General features: G+C 42.9%; 2 protein-coding genes across 15 annotated transcripts in view; one reads left to right on the forward strand and one right to left on the reverse strand.

The window, feature by feature from the left end:
* tenm2a (teneurin transmembrane protein 2a) overlaps positions 1–19,709 on the forward strand; it is a 215,081-nt gene that overhangs the window by 36,790 nt on the left and 158,582 nt on the right. For all 13 annotated transcript variants that reach the window (XM_052057305.1, XM_052057300.1, XM_052057313.1 and 10 more), the window contains one exon: positions 13,556–13,851. In XM_052057305.1, the coding sequence (XP_051913265.1) occupies positions 13,635–13,851 (217 nt within the window). In that variant the 5' untranslated portion in view covers positions 13,556–13,634. The remainder of the gene's footprint in view (positions 1–13,555; positions 13,852–19,709) is intronic.
* cnot7 (CCR4-NOT transcription complex, subunit 7) overlaps positions 1–19,709 on the reverse strand; it is a 256,938-nt gene that overhangs the window by 36,449 nt on the left and 200,780 nt on the right. The window lies entirely within an intron of this gene.

Here is a 19,709-nt window from a genome sequence, read left to right on the forward strand (position 1 = left end):
GAATGCAAGCTAGATGATGACGAGGATTAATTTATTTAAACTCTGGGGTATATTGTGTATGTAGGTATCAGACAAGTGCTTGTTGTTTTTAGAATACATTGCAAATCAAATTGAAATTGCCAACAAATATTTAATTTCATGAATAAATAATAATAATACTAATCATAATAATACATTTTATTTATAAGTGCCTTTCAAGACACCCAAGGACACTTTACAACAACAACAAAAAAAACAAAAAACAATACGGGTTGAGCAGCGGCAGCCAAAACGCGCCAGTGTTCACTCTACCCGGAAGTCAGAAAGAAACCACAAGGGAGGGTTAGGGGGAGAAAAAAAACACGCTCGAACTACCCTCATTTTAAGGATAATTTGATTTAGGCAAAAAACTCCTCCACAAGCATATGACAGTTACAACAGGTCACAAGACATAAACAAAGAAGACTTATGCCACAATAGTTGCATAAGTGTGTTAATATCTATGTTTTAAAATGCTTAACAGTTGAAACAAATTCAAGATGTTTTTTCTTCTCTTCATTCTTTCATCTTTTCTGATACATACATTTCCCATTGCTTTTTTTATCACAATTGCTTTGCACCTAGTCTATGTAATTCACTTTGTATGATCAATTATTTCGAAAAACTTACTAGAATAAATCTCATCTTTTTTGGCTGATTGAGATGATTTCAATGAGGCACATTATTGTTCCAAGATAGTATTTTTTTTAAGCTTGTATTCATTTAGTTACATACTAAATTAATAACAATTTGAACAACTCTAGCAGCAACAGTGCTTAAGGGCTCCACATTTTGTCTCTTTACCTGGATAGTGTCAAAGACATCTGCCTTGTCCGAACAGCAGTACCTGACACTGTGTTCTCTTCAGCACGCTTCATCAACGCATCATCTTCTGTGCTGTTGTTTAATCTGAGCTGTTTTATAAGGTTTGTTGTGTTGCAACAACTCCTTATGAAAAAATATCACAAAATGCATCTTGGCTGTTTGTAGAACTGAAATAGCTTAGATCCAATGTAACGTTGCAGACAAGTGTAGACCGGCTGACTGCGAGAGGGAGGGCTGCGCCGCTCTGGGAGCGGTCACAGCTGAATTCAGTAACGGCCAAGCAAAGTGGCTCCTTGTTCTCCCTTTAATTGCAGCGCGCTAGTTGGGCACCAGAGACGTGAAATGGCAGAAGCATATCTGGACAGTGGAGTGGACAATTGGAGACCACTCCCACACTGATTGTTCATTTGGCCCGAATAGTTGTACTGCCTAGTGGGAAAATACAGTGGACCTCCACTATTCTTGGGGGCCGGCATGTGAAAATTCACGAACTATTGATGCACATTATAATTGCATTGAAAAAAATCCCCAAATGGCAGAATCTGCAGGTGCCGCATTACTCAAATGCAATGAAAAGTACAATGCTTCAGAGGGCTTAATGCCCACTGTTCCCATATTTTTGAAAAAACTATGACATGTTGGACCAGCTGTCTCTACTGCCCTCGCCACTTGGACGTGGTTATGGATGACGGACTTTCTGCCACCAAATTCTCACTGTACCATGCGCATCTCCAAGGCATTCCTTCTACTGTTCTTGCCAGCCCAGCTTGGTAGAAACTCGTCTGCCAAACTGGGAAACACGCACAGCGAGCCTTGTGCTTATATGAAAATCGATGGATTCGCTGTCAACAGAAATAGAGCCCGGAGTGTCTGACTTAGCAACGAGGCATGCCACTGCACTCAAGGCGAAAGAAAAAGTAATTCCCAGCAAACATGTATCATGGAGACAATATCTCAATAGCTACTTAAGTGTTACTATAGACAATAAACAGCAAATTAACTTTATGACAGACGTATCAATATCAATGGTACTGTATTGATATTTTGATTTGAGAATTTATCTTGGAGCACAACGATCTGCTATCGGAGGTATCAATTTTTCAATATCGATTAGCATGTCACTGTACGAGGTTCCCTGCTGTTTGCTCCTGAAGTCTGTATTCTGCTCATCTTTAGTCATGCTGTATAACCTTCCCATGCCCACAACGTAGCTTGGCGTCCTTGGAACAATCATCTCCTAGAATTGGAATACTCTTGGATTATTCCTCTCTTCTTAGTTAGGTTTGATGGTTAAGGTGTTATTCCTCTCAGTTAGTTGTGTTTGTTCAGACACTTGAAAGAAACAATGTAGAATGCTGTTGAAGGTATTTCCTGCTCACTGTGTTTACAATCACCTTTAATGCTCCTCGACCCCCACCACTTTTAGGGCCCCCCCTCCACAGGACATGTTTAACATCAAAAGAGGAACTGTTATCTCAAGTATCTGTGTTCCTGCCATCACACCAAATGGTGGGTAGTGGTGGTCTGGTCTCACCTCACCACTCCCAACTTCTTCCAGCCACACCGGGTCAGACGACATGTTACTTTCTTTGGTTCTGGGATTTGCATGAGAGGGGTACCTCCCCGCCTCTCATTATCATATTGTCTCTATATAATCTCATGAATGTTTCTTTTACACTTCCTGATTGAAATCTGGACCCCTCAGGAGCCCGAATCGATGAGTAAACTGCAGAAAAATAAATTAAACCCGTCGAAGGAACTGTTCATCGACTCCAGCCTTTATTTGGATTACCAACATTCTCCTCGTCCGAAAGTCAACGAACATGCGGGGAAGAGGAGGCCGCTCTTCCCCCAACACTCCCAAGGAGTGAAAACCATTTTGCCTCCATTGCTGCAAAGATCGAGCTCCTATACAGCATAACCTCATTCACATCAATGGTAGCGCTATAAAATACGACATGATCGACAATCCTTCAAACAATTGATCTAAAGTGATGTAATATGCAAACCCCTGAATGTGACAGCTCTAAATTACTGTGTTCGACATGGGTAGACAAATATAAACGCAACAGTGATTTTCAAAATAAGCTTCTTTTGAGACACCCTTTTTCTCTGCTTCTGATTTGTTGTTATTCTCTTTAACAAACTTCAAGAACAATTTCCCACCTTTGATGGTGTGTACCTCTCAGGCAGTGACAATCTTCTTTGAGGTTCAGGTATGAATCACTGTGGCTTGTTGCGACCCAGATGTGTCTACCTGGGTTGAAGCAAGTCACGCTGTATAAGTCAGAGAAACGTCTCCCCTCACCCTTCTGCAGCTTTTTGACATTTCAGCCCAAGGAAATGACTCTTCTCTGGCATTTCCTCACTGCAGGGTTCTCTCACTCTTGGGTTCCATACAGCCTGCTGTCATTTACACCTTTTGATGTGTGTCTTATTTCTCAAACTAGCAATTTTGTTGAACAATTGGTAAACTTTCCTCCGAGAGATGGTGTGGAAGTTGAGCTGACATCCGGGATCCTCACTGGCTCACCTCTGTGTACAGTACGATTCTTGCGTGACATAAACGCAGTGAAACATGTTGTACAGTTAAAATCAGCCAATGCCCTTCAAGTGTCACCTCTGTCATAGTGTTAATTAGACAGTGTCACCGTCTGTCCCCAGCGACATTTATTGCACATATGAATATTTTACCCGGACAGATGGTAAGAATGTCAAGGCGTGACACTGAGTTATTAAGCCTTGGCCCTTTCCGTTGCAGACAGAATGCCTAGCTTGTCAGCTCTCGGTTGTTTTAATCACTCACTGGTAGCTTCACGGCAAAGTTTGCCCCGAGTCTACATTGCGGCTTCGTCCTCGGGCAGAGGTGAACTAGCCTGTGCAATTTAGATTGAACAGAATGAAGCTGAATGGGAATTCCTTCATTGAAAAAAAGAACAAGCCATGTACCTATATGAGGTTCCTGCTAACGGTGTTAGACTGCAAACCGACTGATGGCTTTTCTACACCGCCAGCCATTCGCCTGGGCTCTGACCTGTACGTGTCTGCACAGTCAGACACGGACAGGTCCATAATTTGAGAATATGATCCCAGCGTGTCACTATGCATACAAACTTTCATCGTTGTTCTATTGAATGTGTCTCTGGCTACCTTCTTTACAATCAGTTAGTTAAACTCATATTTATTTTTCATTGTAATCTTTAAACAAAGGTGTGCCCATGCAGTTACGCCTTTCATTACTTTTTGGCACGATCCAACTAACTGTATTTTCACAAAATTTTGAAGCATTTTATATAATCACCAACATGTCATCACACTGTCTTTTTATATATATTAGTTCATTTGCTTTTGTCGGGGCATTCTCAGAAAACTAAAGGCTGTTTGTGTTGAAAATCCCAGTGGATCAACTGTTTCAAAGTTAACCCGTCTGGCATCAGCAACCATTGCCAAATTCACTCACTTGTTTGTTTTCCTTTCTAATGCTTGGTTTGCACTTGAGCAGATCCCGGCGACCTTGTCTGCATGCTCACTGAGTGTCTGCCACATCGACTGGCTGACGAGGTATTTGCTTTTTAACTATGAACTGTTGCAGACCTGTATGCACAAATGTGTGCTCTGGCATTCTCTGCAAATCAAATTGACTGTCCCCCCCATCGTGTTGTGTCAATATTATAAGCTTGGTTTGTTTAGTTATTCTGGCTATATTCTCCACGCTGTTGCTTTGTTTCTTTACCACAGCTTATTCTCATCTTCCCTGTCATGTCTCCTGTGAGTTTTTGAGCTATGTGTCATTACCCAGTTTGTTTGCATCTTGGCTCTAACTGCCTGACTCGTCACAGCCAGCCTGCACTCACAGCACACAAGACGTGGGTTGCACAAATCAGTCTTTAGCAAATATGGGTGTGACGAGCAGGCTCATGCAACAGTGCCAGTGGGTTTTTCAGTGTTTGCACATAACCCCAAACCCACGCTGGCAGCCATCTAGCGACACAGAGAGAGGGACCATGTCATATCAAATCCCTTTGTTTTGACTCAGATTAAGGCTATGTGAGGAGTTTGCGAGGCCCGAAGAATATGGATTGAAGGATTAGTTTAATAAACAGAGGCTCTGTGGAACCCTGTTGGATTGTCCCTCCCCCTTTTATTTATATTTTAGCAAATGACAGAATGAGAGGACATCGAGGAGAACATAGAAGGTGAAATATGTACCTTCAACATTCCTGATTAGAATGTTGTATTTCCATCAATACTGATGGAAGTGTCTTGATTCTGTTTTGGTTTCGATTTTTGTCTTCCTAGTTGGTTTTGTTTGGTTCTGTTCTTATCATCCGGGTCCCTTGTGTCAAGCAGTCAGCTCCTTCAGCCTTTTGTGTCTTGTCCAGGTGTTCCTTGTTGTCTAATGAGTTTGCTTGTATTTAGTTCCCTGTTTTCTGTCAGTCTTGGTCGGCTCGTTATTGCTATCATGTTGCTTTGTCCTTCTCGTTTTGGTTTTTGTTTGTTACTTTGGTTTCAAGACTTTGTGTTTTTTTTGGTTTGTTTGGTTTTTTTTGTGTCACCAGCCATCACGCAGACATGTCAGATCGATCTGACCAAAAATTGACCCTGCGGGACCTGAGGCAAGAATTGATTTTGTGACCACTTGGCTCAAGAGATGCACATCCTGTAGTCGTTTCCTGTCCCTGCTTCGGCTACACACATCCTGCGGCCACCACCTATCCCTGGAACAGCGGTGCATGTCCTGCAGCCGCCCCATTTCCCTGCTTCGCCGGGGCACATCTTGAGACCGCAACCAGTCCCTGGGCAGGGCATGTCATGAAGCCGCCAACTGTCCCTGCTTTGGCAGTCTGTCTTGCGGACACTACCTGTCCCTACCCACCCTGTGGCCACCACCCGTCCTCACCTTTACTTCATAGTTTTGTTTCCTCATTTCTGTCATATTTCGTGTGAAGGTAGTGGACCCAATAATAGCAGGTAGGCAGGAGAAGCAGGGCGTACTGAACATAAAACACAAAGTCCTGAAAACACCAAGAAATCAAAGCAACAAACAAAAACTCGAGACAGAAGGACCAAGCAATGTGGTAGCAACAATGATTCAACCAACACCGACAGAAGACAGGGAACTAAATACATGCAAAGTGACAAGACAACAAGGAACACCTGGATAAGATACAAAAGGTTGAGGGAGCTAACTTGTTGACACAAAGGACCCGGATGACAAGAACAAGTGGAAACAAAACCAAACAAGAAAGACAAAATCACATGAAGAATGATGGGAAACTTTAAAAAAAGACCTAACGGGCTAAGAACCCAAGGAAGTGGGTTTTCGTGGTCGCATCATTAACTGGGTCAGTTCTGATGGACCTTTGCAGTCCAATTTTGATGGACTCCCGTTTCGGTGATTACTGATTAAAAGACACAGCGTGTGTCCACTGCTTGTTCACCGGGGTGAATTCATACACACCGGGGTTTCTTCGATCTGACTGTGTTGACTATGGGCTAATTTCATTCCTCTAGTGCAGGGATGCCCATTAGGTAGATCCTGATCTACCGGTAGATCTAAGACAGGTCCCAAGTAGATCCGAGGAGTGGCGAGAAGAAAAAACAAACAAACAACCATTTGTGTGTCTTTGTACATGTTATTAATATATTTTTTGTGTTAATATACACTGCACACTAATCATATTATCAGTCTCATTTTCACAAAAAAATATTTTACCAATAAAATAAAGCAGGTAAATCTTAAATTTACGGTGGCGCGTGATTACGTCACCGGAAGTTGTTAGGGCTCAGCAGTTTGCAATTGCAGCTTGTGATCAGAGCTGTTGCGCTCTATCTTTTATCGTCATGATTCTCATTCAGAGTTTGCTTCATGTACAATTCACCAAGGGCACGAGCAAAGAATAGGAATCTAGGAGGGCCCAGGGAAGCACTTTAAAACGGTACGTGTGAGCTACGATAGTTAACAGGCTGCAAAAGTGCGTTGCATGCCTCCGTTTCAGGCTGTTTCTCATCATGGCGTGCACGCGCGCGTGTGTGTATGTGTGTGTGTGTGCGCGTGTGTGTGCATGTGCGCGCGCGCATGCACGCGCCGGTAAGAGTAGATCCCGGGAGGTTAGTTGATCGAAAAGTAGATCTTCGATCCAAAAAGTTTGGGCATCCCTGCTCTAGTGCATGTCCCTAGGTCTTTGCGCCAATGTTTACATGCTCGCAACCTTCACCAGAAATTCCCTCCAGGAGAGAAGAGATGACAAATGGGCAAGGCGGGAGGAGGTATAAGTGTGTTGAGGTCACTTGATGAGCACATGAGAATGTATGCAGTCATCAAAATGCAGAAATCCGCACTTCAAACAACATTATATTCCCTGACTACTTTTTAATTTTGTCCGTAAGTGGAGGTAAATAACCAGACAAACAACTATAATAGTCTCCTCAATGTCATTACTTGATGGAGATGTCTGCTAGTGATGGGTGCCGTGTATCGACACGAGTTAATAAGAGCGAAGACTCCATGGCGGTACGTGTATCTCTTGGAGAAAAAGTCACGTGACCGATGCAGCTGCCGTATCGCTCAATCGCTACCTGTTACTGAAGCGCTGAACATTATCAAGAAGCGCATCTATTGAGTCTAAACAATCACACATCTTTTGAAGCTAGATAGATAAAAATGACCACACACTTGCACAATGCATCTGTCCTTGAGCTCTGATAAGATTGTTTATTTTATTTTTTTTAACCCATGTTTTGTTGCTTTTAGTCATTCCATCTTGAAAAAGCCAATTTTAATTGATTGTAAAAAAACCACAACTTGTATAATGGACTGTATTATATTATACATAAAATACGTGTCTGTCCATCTGTCTGTCTGGCTGTCAGTCAGGTTCTGCTATCTGCATTGCAGCCATGACTCACATCTGCTTGTTTTCAAAGCATGTTTTGTGCAGTGCATGTCAATTCCACATTATTGAGGGCCAAGGCTTCCGTCAGACACTGGAGAAGGGGAGTGTGGGGCTGAGAGATAAGTGAAAGCGACGTTCAACTGTTGCTCGTCGTTTTAGTATTTACAAACTATCCCTTTAATTTGTGTTGTATAACGCTTTGTGACTTATATTGTCATTAGCCTTCGATTAGGTTAATGTGATTTTCATTGGTAGTGCATCTACCGTACATTGTGCCACTTTTAGTGAGATGTTATTTGCAGGAAAAACAAAATATCTGAGACAAACCTCACCTCCGTATTTCCAAACTGATTTATCCATCTTTTCCGTCATCTTCCAATTACATTTCTTACTGTGCCTGGATTTCACAGTCACTTCATGGTTGCGGGCATGTCTATTTTCTCCGTCATCTTAACGCACTCTCACAATCGAGGGTGGCCTTGTGCATGTGTATCGCACGATTTTGCATTTGTATTTCTGATTGTGCAGACACTTTCTGAATGTATGTGCTTAAAAATGCAAATATCTGTGGTCCCTGCTGGTACCATAGTACTGAATTTTACAATGGCAGCAATCATGATAATGAGCCAGTGCCATTCTTATAAACAGGATAATCCACTTCTGTCTGATGTTCATGGGAAGTCAAGCTGCTGTCACCAGAATAATTAACAAGCTCAAGTTAGGCGCTTGCTTCTTTGTGCAAATGGCTCTCTTGGTGACCTTGAGGAAAACACAGGTGGGTGGAATGTGATTGATATGCGATCCTGATCTTGTGATTTACCCCCTCGGCTTTCTTCACTTTATCCATCTATCTCTCATTCGATGACCTTACTCCTCCTGCTTATCGAGCACTTAAACCTACTTACACTGTCAAAGAACTTGTTAACTCCAAAGTCTTTTTTGTGTAGCTTCTACAGACACGTAAAACACCTGTTTCTAACTGTTTGTATTGTGAATATATGAATCCATACATACACACACATATATATATATATATATATATATTATATAAAGAGAGAGATACACCTTAGGCCTGGTTCACAAAAATGTATTCATTCATTCATCCTCCGAACCGGTTGATCCTGACTAGGGTCGCGGGGGTGCTGGAGCCTATCCCAGCTGTCTTCGGGCAGGAGGCAGGGGACACCCTGAATCGGTTGCCAGTCAATCGCAGGGCACACAGAGACGAACAACCATCCACGCTCACACTCACACCTAGTGACAATTAAGAGTGTTCAATCAGCCTGCCACACATGTTTTTGGAATGTGGGAGGAAACCGGAGCACCCGGAGAAAACCCACGCAGGCCCGGGGAGAACATGCAAACTCCACACAGGGAGGCAGGAGCTTGTATCTCTGCACTGTGAAGCCGACATGCTAACCACTGGGCTACCGGGCCACCCACAAAAATGTATATTTTTATTTTTTTTACACGTGACAGACTCCATACAGAAAGAATACAACACACACATTGTGGGACACATAAAGGATATCTTATCTTAAGATTCTGGATATATTTTGTTTTATTTACCAACACTTCCTTGTCATCTGTCATGCTTTTTTGAATGGCTATGTCACTGTTCACTGTATCAGGTCATTTGAGAGCAGTCAGCTTTCCTCACAACCTTTGAATTTTTTTCCTTGTTCATATTGAACACATTATCTTTAGCTATCATTTGACATCTTTGGTTTGGAAGGGGCAAAATCAGGACGAAAACAGTGTGTTCTGCGGCCTCAAGCACAAGAGGCTGAAGCCAGTCATATTGATTGGGAATAGGTCTGAGAAAAATGTTGGTGCTCAAAAAAAATTAGGATTAAATATGTGAATGAAGAGGTTTGATAAAAAGCAGAAGTCAACTTTGGTCACAATTCTAGTGTCAAATGGATACACGTTTTATATCCATACATGCATCCATTATCTGAGCCGTTTATCCTCGTGAGGGTCGCAGGCGTGCCAAAGTTTATCCCAGCTGACTTCAGGCAGTCGGCTGGGTCACCTTAAACTGCTTGCCAGCCACTTGAAGGGCACACATAAGACAAATAACCAACCACCCACACTCACAATCACACCTACGGGTGATTTGGTATGTTCCATTAACCCATCGTACATGTTTTTGAAATGTGAGAGGAAACCTTCGTACCCGGAGAAAACCCCCACAAGCATGGATAGAACTCCACACACGAAGACCCCTGCACTCAAACCCTACACTTCTGCACTGTGAGGCAGATGTGCTCACCAGTCACCCACCGTGCATCTCTAAATATGTATGTATTATAGTAAAACGTAATTTTTGTCGTTTGACCTGAGACTCATTACACGACAAGCAGCTCTACAGAGCATCTAATTATGAAAAAAAAATCAACACCATGCATTATACAAGTAGACATTTTTATTAGAAAGCAACAAGATACTGTATAGCAAAGACGTCACTCCACAATTAACAAGGCAAGTGCAGTATTGTCCCGAGTGGTTGGTTTCTTTTTCTTCTTCGTCACGTTGTTCATCTTCATCTTCTTCCAAGACACTTTGAGAGTAATGTATTCCATTTTGTGTTCTCAGCCTTGCGTGTTCATCTTGTTTCACTTCCTGAACACACGTGTGCATGATAATTATAGTTAACAAAAATAAATCCACAAATTTTGGATTTTAGAAGTATTGTGGGAAAGTAAATGGTGTGGTGTTTCTGATTCTTGGCTTAACATTCAGTACATGTTGGGGCGGTACTGTAAAAGTACAACTAAACAATGGCTCTGCAGAACAAATGTACTGAAACGTGACAGTTGGCTTAAAGTCAGTATTTCTCTCACTCTGCTGAAACAACAGGGACACCCGGGCAATTTTAATATATAACTAGCATCACATGTTTTTAATAAGAATAATTACTTCTGTTCAAGGTCGACTGGTTAGCACATACACCTTACAGTGCAGAGTTCCGTGGTTCAATCCCGGGCTCTGGACTTCCTGTGTAGAATTTGTATGTTCTACGCGTGTTTTCTTGGGGTACTCCAGTTTCCTCCCACATTCCAAAAACATGCATGGTAGGTTAATGGAACACTCTAAATCACAGGTGTCAAACACAAGGCCCGGGGGCCAGATCTGGCCCACCACATCATTTTATGTGGCCCGCGAAAGCAAATCAACTTTCATGATGCTTGCTAAAATTTCGACCAAAATGTAAAATTCTCATTTGTAATACTGTATATAAGAGTGACACTGTAAGCATTTTCTTGTGACCAAACTCCTTATTAGAGTAAGTTAAACAGTAGGTGAATAAACCGTTTTTCTTGACTTCTATCTGATCTGCTTTCAGTCATACCGGCCCTCCAAGTGAAACTGTAATTAAAATCTGGCCCCCGACAAAAATGAGTTTGACACCCCTGCTCTAAATTGTCCCTAGGTGTAAGTGTGAGCATAATTTCTTCTTCAGAGTGACCCCAACCTACTGCTCAAAGACAGCTGTGATAGCCCGCACCCCTTGTGAGGATAAACGGCTCCGATATTGGGTGGAGTAATTGAAATGAAATATATTGTTTCGGGGACCAACGGAGAGGTTTTTCACTGCATTATGTTGTCGTGAAGTTGACGGATTAGTTGTACCGGTCTTAACGGCAACTTTTAGAAAACACGATTCTAATCTTAATCGTACGCACACACGCACACACACACATGCACAAAGCTTTCTTTGCACATTATGTGCATAATGCGAGCCAATGCCCCCACTATATTCCTCCCGATTTCTCCATTCAAGGTACAAACACATTAAGGTTGAACTCCTAATAGCTTGTGTGATGGATACCGGAGCATAATGAGCTCTTTATGATACTTAAATCCTACTGTTAATCAATGCACATAGCAGGGCACTTTTCAATACTACTTACTAAGCATTTTAAAATGAGCCCTCATTGAAAGGATTGACTCCCCTTCTGGACTCTCTCTCTCTCTCTCTCTTCTCTCTCTCTCTCTCTCTCTCTCTCTCTCTCTCTGTCTCTCTCTCTCTCTCTCTCTCTCTCTCTCTCTCTCTTTCCCCTCAGTCTCCTTCAAACCATCCCAATGTGCAATTAGTTACATCAGACTTTCAGAATCCAATTAGACCTCATTTTTGGAAAGCTCTTGCCTGCCCTGATATTGACAAATACTCTCCAGACTGGGAGTTGTGAAAATGTGATGGGCTGCTGGAATGCAGTGGGTGGACCAGACTTCCTTTCCTGAAGCAAGCCAGTCTATTATGACCTTAAATACCCTGTAACTGGCAGCTGCTGGGGGCATTGCTGTCAATTACTGCTGGTTGTTGTATTGTTGCACTTTGATCTTTGGCTGCTAATGTACTACATTGCTCCAGGCTCTTTCACTAGTGTCATGGTGTGTTAGCATCACAATGAATAATCTGTGTCCACATGTATAAGATGCGAATACGTTTAAATTTGCCTGGTTGATTGTGATGCAATAACAATGGACCACTGAGGCAACAGAGGCAACAGTGTCTCCATTATTTTTTTGCGTTGAAAGTTCTTTTTTGGCTGTGTTAAGTTCATGAAACAAATGTTTGCGTGTGCATTGGTGGCTCTATCCACTGGTTGTGAATTTGTGTGTGTATGTATTAGTGTTTGTGAAGTTTTGTGTGTGCAGATCTGTGTCTGGTGATGTTTGATTATCCCTTACAGCCTCAGAGGGAGTGGGATTCATTCTCGCTGTGATAATGAGGGAGAGACTAGCAATACCCCGAAGTCATTTCTCCTATTCTTATATCCTTCCTGTTGCATCTGTCTACTTCTCCGACCTCTTTTCCTTTTTACTCTTTTGTAATCACAATTATCTTTATTCTTTTTAAATTATGTTATTGTTCTTCTTGTACAGTATTCCTTTCTTTCTCTGACCACTTTGGTCATCATTATTGTCCGATTTATCTGTTTGTATTAATGCTGGGCTGGCACCAGCCAATTTACTTTGTCAAAAGATTTCAATACATTTTAAACCAGCCTCACATGGACCAAGTACAAATCAGCTTTTCCACACAATGAACATATGTGTAGTATTTTTGTTTGTTTGATTACCGTATTTTTCGGATTATACGTCACTCCCGGTTATAAGTCGCACCAGCCAAAAAATGCATAATTAAGAAGGAAAAAAACATATAAGTCGCATTTTGGGGGAAATGTATTTGATAAAATCCAACACCAAAAACATACATGTCATCTTGAAAGGAAATTTAAAATAAAAATAAAATAGAGGACAACAGGCTGAATAAGTGTACGGTATACTTACGTTACATGACTGACATGCCTGATAATGTCTGTCACGACCTAACAAATGAAGAGTTATTCAGATAACTGTAGCATAAAGAACATGCTAACAAGTTTACCAAACTATCAGTTTCACTCCAAATCACTAAATCCAATGAAATCTTCATCCTCAGTGTCACTTTTAAACAACTCCCCCAACTCGGAAGGTAGACGATGCACCACTTCCTCTTCTAAGTCGCTTACGTCAGACTCATCGTCAATTTATCAACGCAGGCCGAGAGTGCCCTCTTGTGGTTTAATGTGAAAATAACACGTGAAATGACATATTCACATGTTAATAATTTCACACATAAGTCACTCCAAAGTCGCATTCCCAGCCAAACTATGAAAAAAACTGTGACTTATAGTCCGTAAAATACGGTATATGCCAATTCACCACACTTACTTTTACTGAACTCTCCCGACATATTCATGGGAAAGAAAAAAACAAGAGAGAATTAACTGTATACCTTCCTTCCATTCATTTCCATTGTCTAGGTTACTGAAGTGCAGATACACTGTCGTGAGGCCAACTTGGAGTCGTACACTTGCCTCCAACGCCCTGACATACGCCATCATGGATCTAAAGGACCGAAGGCAGCAATCCCTGTCCTGCTCCAAGGACTCCCCTTATAGCACCTCATCCCTGGATGCAGACGAGTGCCGCGTGCCAACCCAGAAGTCGTACAGCTCCAGCGAGACACTCAAGGCTTTCGAGCATGAGCAGAGGCTGCACTACAGCGGTTGCGTGACCGACCTTGTTCACCACGAGGCTGATGAGTACCCAAGACAAGGTGGGTCTTTGGGCCAAAGCATTTTGGGTATATGTGCACACACCCTCCGCTCTTGATTTAAGAAAAAAAAAGTTTGTTTCAACACATTTGACAGCGATACTGATTCATCTATAAAGAATTATGTGTGTCAACGTTGATATATTTTAACACTACTCTCAGACAAATGTAAACAATACATGCAACAAAAAAAAAACATGCAATGGTGTCGGGGCCATTTAGGCTGCTCTTATAGCCCGCAATGGATATGAGGACTTAAGGCGCTTCAGAGTATAAGGAACACCTTCAATGAATGGCCTATTTTAAAACTGGTTTCATATATAGGGCGCACCACATTATAGGCACATGGAATAGAAGCTACAATAGTGGTTGCGGTTGCGTTACACATCCACTAGATGGAGCTAGGCTAAAGGGAATACGAGACAATACACCTTTTTTACATAGAGCTTTCACAACCTCTGCTGCTATAACAAAGCACTTTACAGAATATTTAAAATACTACGTCCAATAAATCAGTCCATGAAGAACGCATCTCAGTGGTCGCGAGTGAGCCCATGACCCACTGCAAGCACAGACATTACAATTGTTATGTGTAATCCATCATTACAGACGACCTATATTGACTTAAAATAAGCTGAGTTTAGCATTCTTGCAGTTCACCACAAATGACTTTCCTTTAACAACTGTGACACATCTTACCATGATGAGCTCGGTTACAAACACCATGCAGTACATTTCAGCTAGCGATCACTGGGTATTTAAATTCTAACTAGCAATGGAAAAGTAAAAACTCGTTAACTTGCATCCGAGCAATTGCTGTCTTTGACACAAACATTTCTAATGGGTATATTAGACCCTCATTCCAACCCACCACCTGTGTTAAAATGAGTGGGCTGCTTCAGGAAGGGCATCCTGTGTCAAAACTATGCCAAATACATATTTACAAGATGTGGAAAAATTAATTGACTGCAGTGTCATCTTTCCACCAAAAGAGGTTGCTAATAAACTGTGAAAAGGTCATGCAATGTGAATGCACTGGACTTGTGTAGCCTATATTTGTCTTTGTGAATGGAGTGCAATGTGGCCAAGAACACTTCAGGGCAAAACATTTTTTTTAAATCACGGTCGACTTCTATTCCCCAGCCCTGTTTGTCAGTATTGTCGGATCAAATTCTAACTTGATATCATATATTTTATAAGTAACATTTTCGACATTTTTTGACAGCATGCATGTAGTAGCCCGATGGAAAGTAAATTCCAGTTGGCATATATTACACAGTGTGTCTTTTCATGAGTGCTTATTGTATTCAGTTAAGACGTGTTGAAGAATTATGTACATGCAACAATATATTTATATGTATGTATTTACTAAGTGCAAAGAAAAAAAGACCAAATTGACAGAGTAATGAAGTATATTAAGATTTTCATTTCATGCGCATTTTTGAGTCCCACATAAGTTCATCCTGAGAGGACCTTTTTCCAGTTGTATTATAAGCATAAAACTCATGAATTTTAACTCATGTTTTATTAGTACCGTGCAGAGGTGACACTTTGACACCTCTCGTATCATGTGGCAACCTATTTTAGGCACGCGGTATAGATCTTTGGCAATGGTGGGCTTGTGATTGTGAATTTCTGCATCATCTGTTTGCTGATCGGCCATTATAGTAGGTCATCATTAAAGGGCATTCCTGCTCTCTTTCACGTCTTCATGTCTTTAAAATCATATGCGTCTATGCAGGTGCACATGCGTTCCATCTATATTATGGCGGTACTGTACATGAATCAGGCAGTATCAATGCCTGACTGGTGAAAGAATTGAGACTCAATTGGATTAATCCATGCAAAGCTCTTTTCTGTTTATGACACAGTAAAACAATGCGAGCAATGACATATGTTTTTTTTTAAGTATACAGTATCCATGTGTAACAGCAAACGTAAAAGGTGAACATTAAAAAAGAAAAAACAACATTTTGTTCTGTGGATGAAAGACTGAAAATCAGTGGTGCGTGTCGGTCAGCCATACTTCACTGCTGTACCAAGCTGACATCGCACCAGGCGATGGCTGGTCAATACTGAAGTCCTCTCAGCCTATCAACTCTGTCAAGAGCCCAGAGCCACAGATGCATCGTGGGAAGTGTGGCCACAGGAGACCAACAGTGTTGCAACACCATAAGGACTGTGACACCACAGGAGGTAGAGAGCTCAGTAGACAACAAATGAGGAAGAGTGGGAGAGACAAAGTGAGAACATCACCAGCAGAATAATTTAGAATTAGACTCCTCGTGATTGTAACTCCAATAGTATTTTCATCATGTATTTGTTATTTTGAACAGATTGATGCATGTATGGACGCACTGTTTCATATGCAGTGTGCGTGTGTGTGTGTGTGTGTGTGTGTGTGTAAATTACTTTTATGCATTTCATCCATCCATTTTCAACACCACTTAACCTGAACAGGGTCAAGTGTACTGGAACCTATCCCAGCTCACTTCGGGCGGAAGGCAGTCTACACCCTGAACTGGTCGGCAGTCAGTTGCAGGGCACATCCAGAGAAGAACAACCATTCACCCCCACATACACATCACTGAATGGGAACTGATCCCACGCTGCCCTCACATAAGTCAGGCAGGTACACTACTACACCATCAGCAAATTATACTGTATATACAGCTATAGACATATTTTTTTCCCTATTTAAACCTCTCTGTGAAGTGCAAGGCAAATAAGATAATTATGCTTTTTTTAGAATGTTTTTAGACTCTTGAAACGTGGAAGAAAGAGTCAAGTAAGCATTCAAAACAATGGCGTCCAGCACTGATATATGACCCTGTCATGATGGCAAAAGACATATTTTAAAAATTCCGTTTTTTTGTAGATTTTGGATGGAAGAAAGGTGCACATTTCTCTCCGTCCATAACTGTTATTGTGTGATACTTAATGCACTTTGTAGAACACTAATTGTTTCAGGAGAGGTAATTGCAACCACCTGGGAAGGGCCAATTGTTGCTTGGACCTGATTGGTCTGAAGCTCAAGTGAACTCCCTTTAAAAGAGGAATAAACCTTTATTGGTCTCGCAATGGAGAAATCCCAAATCACAGCAGCAAAGTTATGAAAGGAAGAAGTAGAACAACAAAATATAGGAGCTGCTGGAAAGGCAGCCACTCTCACTGCACCATTTTGAAGTCAAAGTAACAAAAATAACACAACACAACATATAGGGCACAGACAGTCGTGCAATCTTCACCACTTTTCTGCATACACTTTGTTGTCTGAAGCATTTCTAGATGAAAGAGGGGAGGATCAAAATGTCCTTTCACCAGTGGATCAGAGACGTCATGTTGAAAATGTGCACACGTCTGCTACAACCAAAGTTTTGAAAGCAAACACGAAGCTGTAGCGTCCATTGACGAAAAGAGATGAGTTCACTTCTCCTGTCCCACGTAATCCGCTTCAAACTACAAGCCACGACTCCCAGTTCCAAATCCGCATCGTTTGGTGAGGCCATGGAAGCCGACTTCCGGACGGCTTCCATGGCCTCACCAAACTCTTCCCACGCTCGGGTTTTTGCCTCGGCGACCACCGAAGCTGCGTTCCGCTTGGCCAGTCGATACCCGTCAGCTGCCTCTGGGGTCCCACAGGCCATAAAGGCTCGATAGGACTCCTTCTTCAGCTTGACGGCATCCCTTACTGCTGGTGTCCACCAGCGAGTACGGGGATTGCCGCCACGACAGGCACCAACCACCTTACGGCCACAACTCAGATTGGCCGCCTCAACAATAGAGGCACGGAACATGGTCCACTCTGGCTCAATGTCCCCCGCCACCCCCGGAACATGGGAAAAGCTCTGTCGAAGGTGGGAGTTGAAACTCTTTCTGACAGGAGATTCCGTCAGATGCTCCCAACAAACCCTCACAATACGTTTGGGTCTGCCAGGACGGCCCGGCATCTTCCCCCACCATCGGAGCCTACTCACCACCAGGTGGTGATCAGTTGACAGCTCCGCCCCTCTCTTCACCCTAGTGTCCAGAACATGCGGCCGCAAATCCGATGATACAACTACAAAGTCGATCATCGAACTGCGGCCTAGAGTGTCCTGGTGCCAAGTGCACATATGGACACCCTTATGTTTGAACAAGGTGTTCGTTATGGACAATCCGTGGCGAGCACAGAAGTCCAATAACAAAACACCACTCGAGTTCTGATAAGGGGGGCCGTTCCTCCCAATCACGCCCCTCCAGGTCTCACTGTCGTTGTCCACGTGAGCATTGAAGTCCCCCAGCAGAACAAGGGAGTCCCCAGCAGGAGTACTCTCCAGCACACCCTCCAAGGACTCCAAAAAGGGTGGGTATGCCGAGCTGCTTTTTGGTGCATATGCACAAACAACAGTCAGGACCCGTCCACCCACCCGAAGGCGGAGGGAGGCAACCCTCTCGTCTACCGGTGTGAACCCCAATGTACAGGCACTGAGCCGGGGGGCAATGAGTATGCCCACACCTGCTCTGCGCCTCTCACCGTGAGCAACTCCAGAGTGGAAGAGAGTCCAACCCTGCACTGGGTTCCGGTACAGAACTGGTACCGGAACCCAGGCTGTGTGTCCAACTATATCCAGTCGGAAATTCTCTGCCTCACACAACAGCTCGGGCTCCTTCCCTGCCAGAGAGGTGACATTCCATGTCCCAAGAGCTAGCTTCTGCAGCCGAGGATCGGACAGCCAGGGTCCCCGCCTTTGGCTGACGCCCAGCTCACATTGCACCCAACCCCTTTGGCCCCTCTCATGGGTGGTGAGCCCATGGGAAGGGGGACCCACGTTGCCTCTTCGGGCTGTCCCCGGCCAGGCCCCACGGGTGTAGGCCCGGCCACCAGGCGCTTGCCAACGAGCCCCACCTCCAGGCCTGGCTCCAGAGTGGGGCCCCGGTGACCCGCGTCCGGGCAAGGGAAACCTTGGTCCATCTATTGTAGTCATCATGAGGGTCTATGAGCCGTGCTTTGTCTGGCCACTCACCTAGGGGTTCTTAGAAACCAAAACCGAAGGTGTTGGTACCTGCTTGCGGCGTCCCTTTAGCGTCCACCTACACGCCCACCCTTCACTCATTGGCGGATTTCTAACCTGCATGTCTGTCCTCTCTCACGTCTGCCTTCTCTCTCTCTCTCTCTCTCTCTCTCTCTCTCTCTCTCCCTCTTCATATATGTATATATACACGCCCACCCTTCCCTGATTGGCCGACTTCTTTCCCGCATGCCTGTCCACAGTCACTTCCGCCTTTTCTCCATATAAACAGCATTTCGGCTGTCAGTCAGATTTTGGAACTCGGCGCATACAGAAGACGCTCCGCATCATAAGGCATCCTGTCCATTTTGGAGAAAATTTAAGACTTTTAATGGCGCCTTATAGTCGTGAAAATACGGTATATCTTCGACGTCATTTGTAATGTATAATGGTTTTTATTTTCTTTTTAGAAACAAGTGTTAACTTTTTGATGACCCCTATGTCCAATATTCATACCAGTAAAATAATTTTATTTTCAAGCTCAAATTCAGGGGGAATAGATTTATGACTGTCGATCAAAATATACTCTGTCTGAAAATAAGTCCTGAAAATAAGTGGACTGGTACATAGGGGCTCAGTGCATTCACATTGTTGCAGTAGACAAGGCCTTAAGTTAAACTGTATTTTGCGGTCTCAAAAAAAAAAGAAAATCACATTATTAGGTGCCTGTTTCAGATAATAAAAGCTATTTGCTAAACAAATACAGAACACACGCTAAACAACAGAAGAGATATTCTTTTGTTAGAACCCATTCTGTTTGCGTGTGTGTATTTATTGTTTTGTTAGTTTTTTGCCTTGATCCACAACCCA

This window comes from Hippocampus zosterae, chromosome 1 (assembly GCF_025434085.1).
Source record: "Hippocampus zosterae strain Florida chromosome 1, ASM2543408v3, whole genome shotgun sequence".
Lineage (NCBI taxonomy): Eukaryota > Metazoa > Chordata > Actinopteri > Syngnathiformes > Syngnathidae > Hippocampus > Hippocampus zosterae.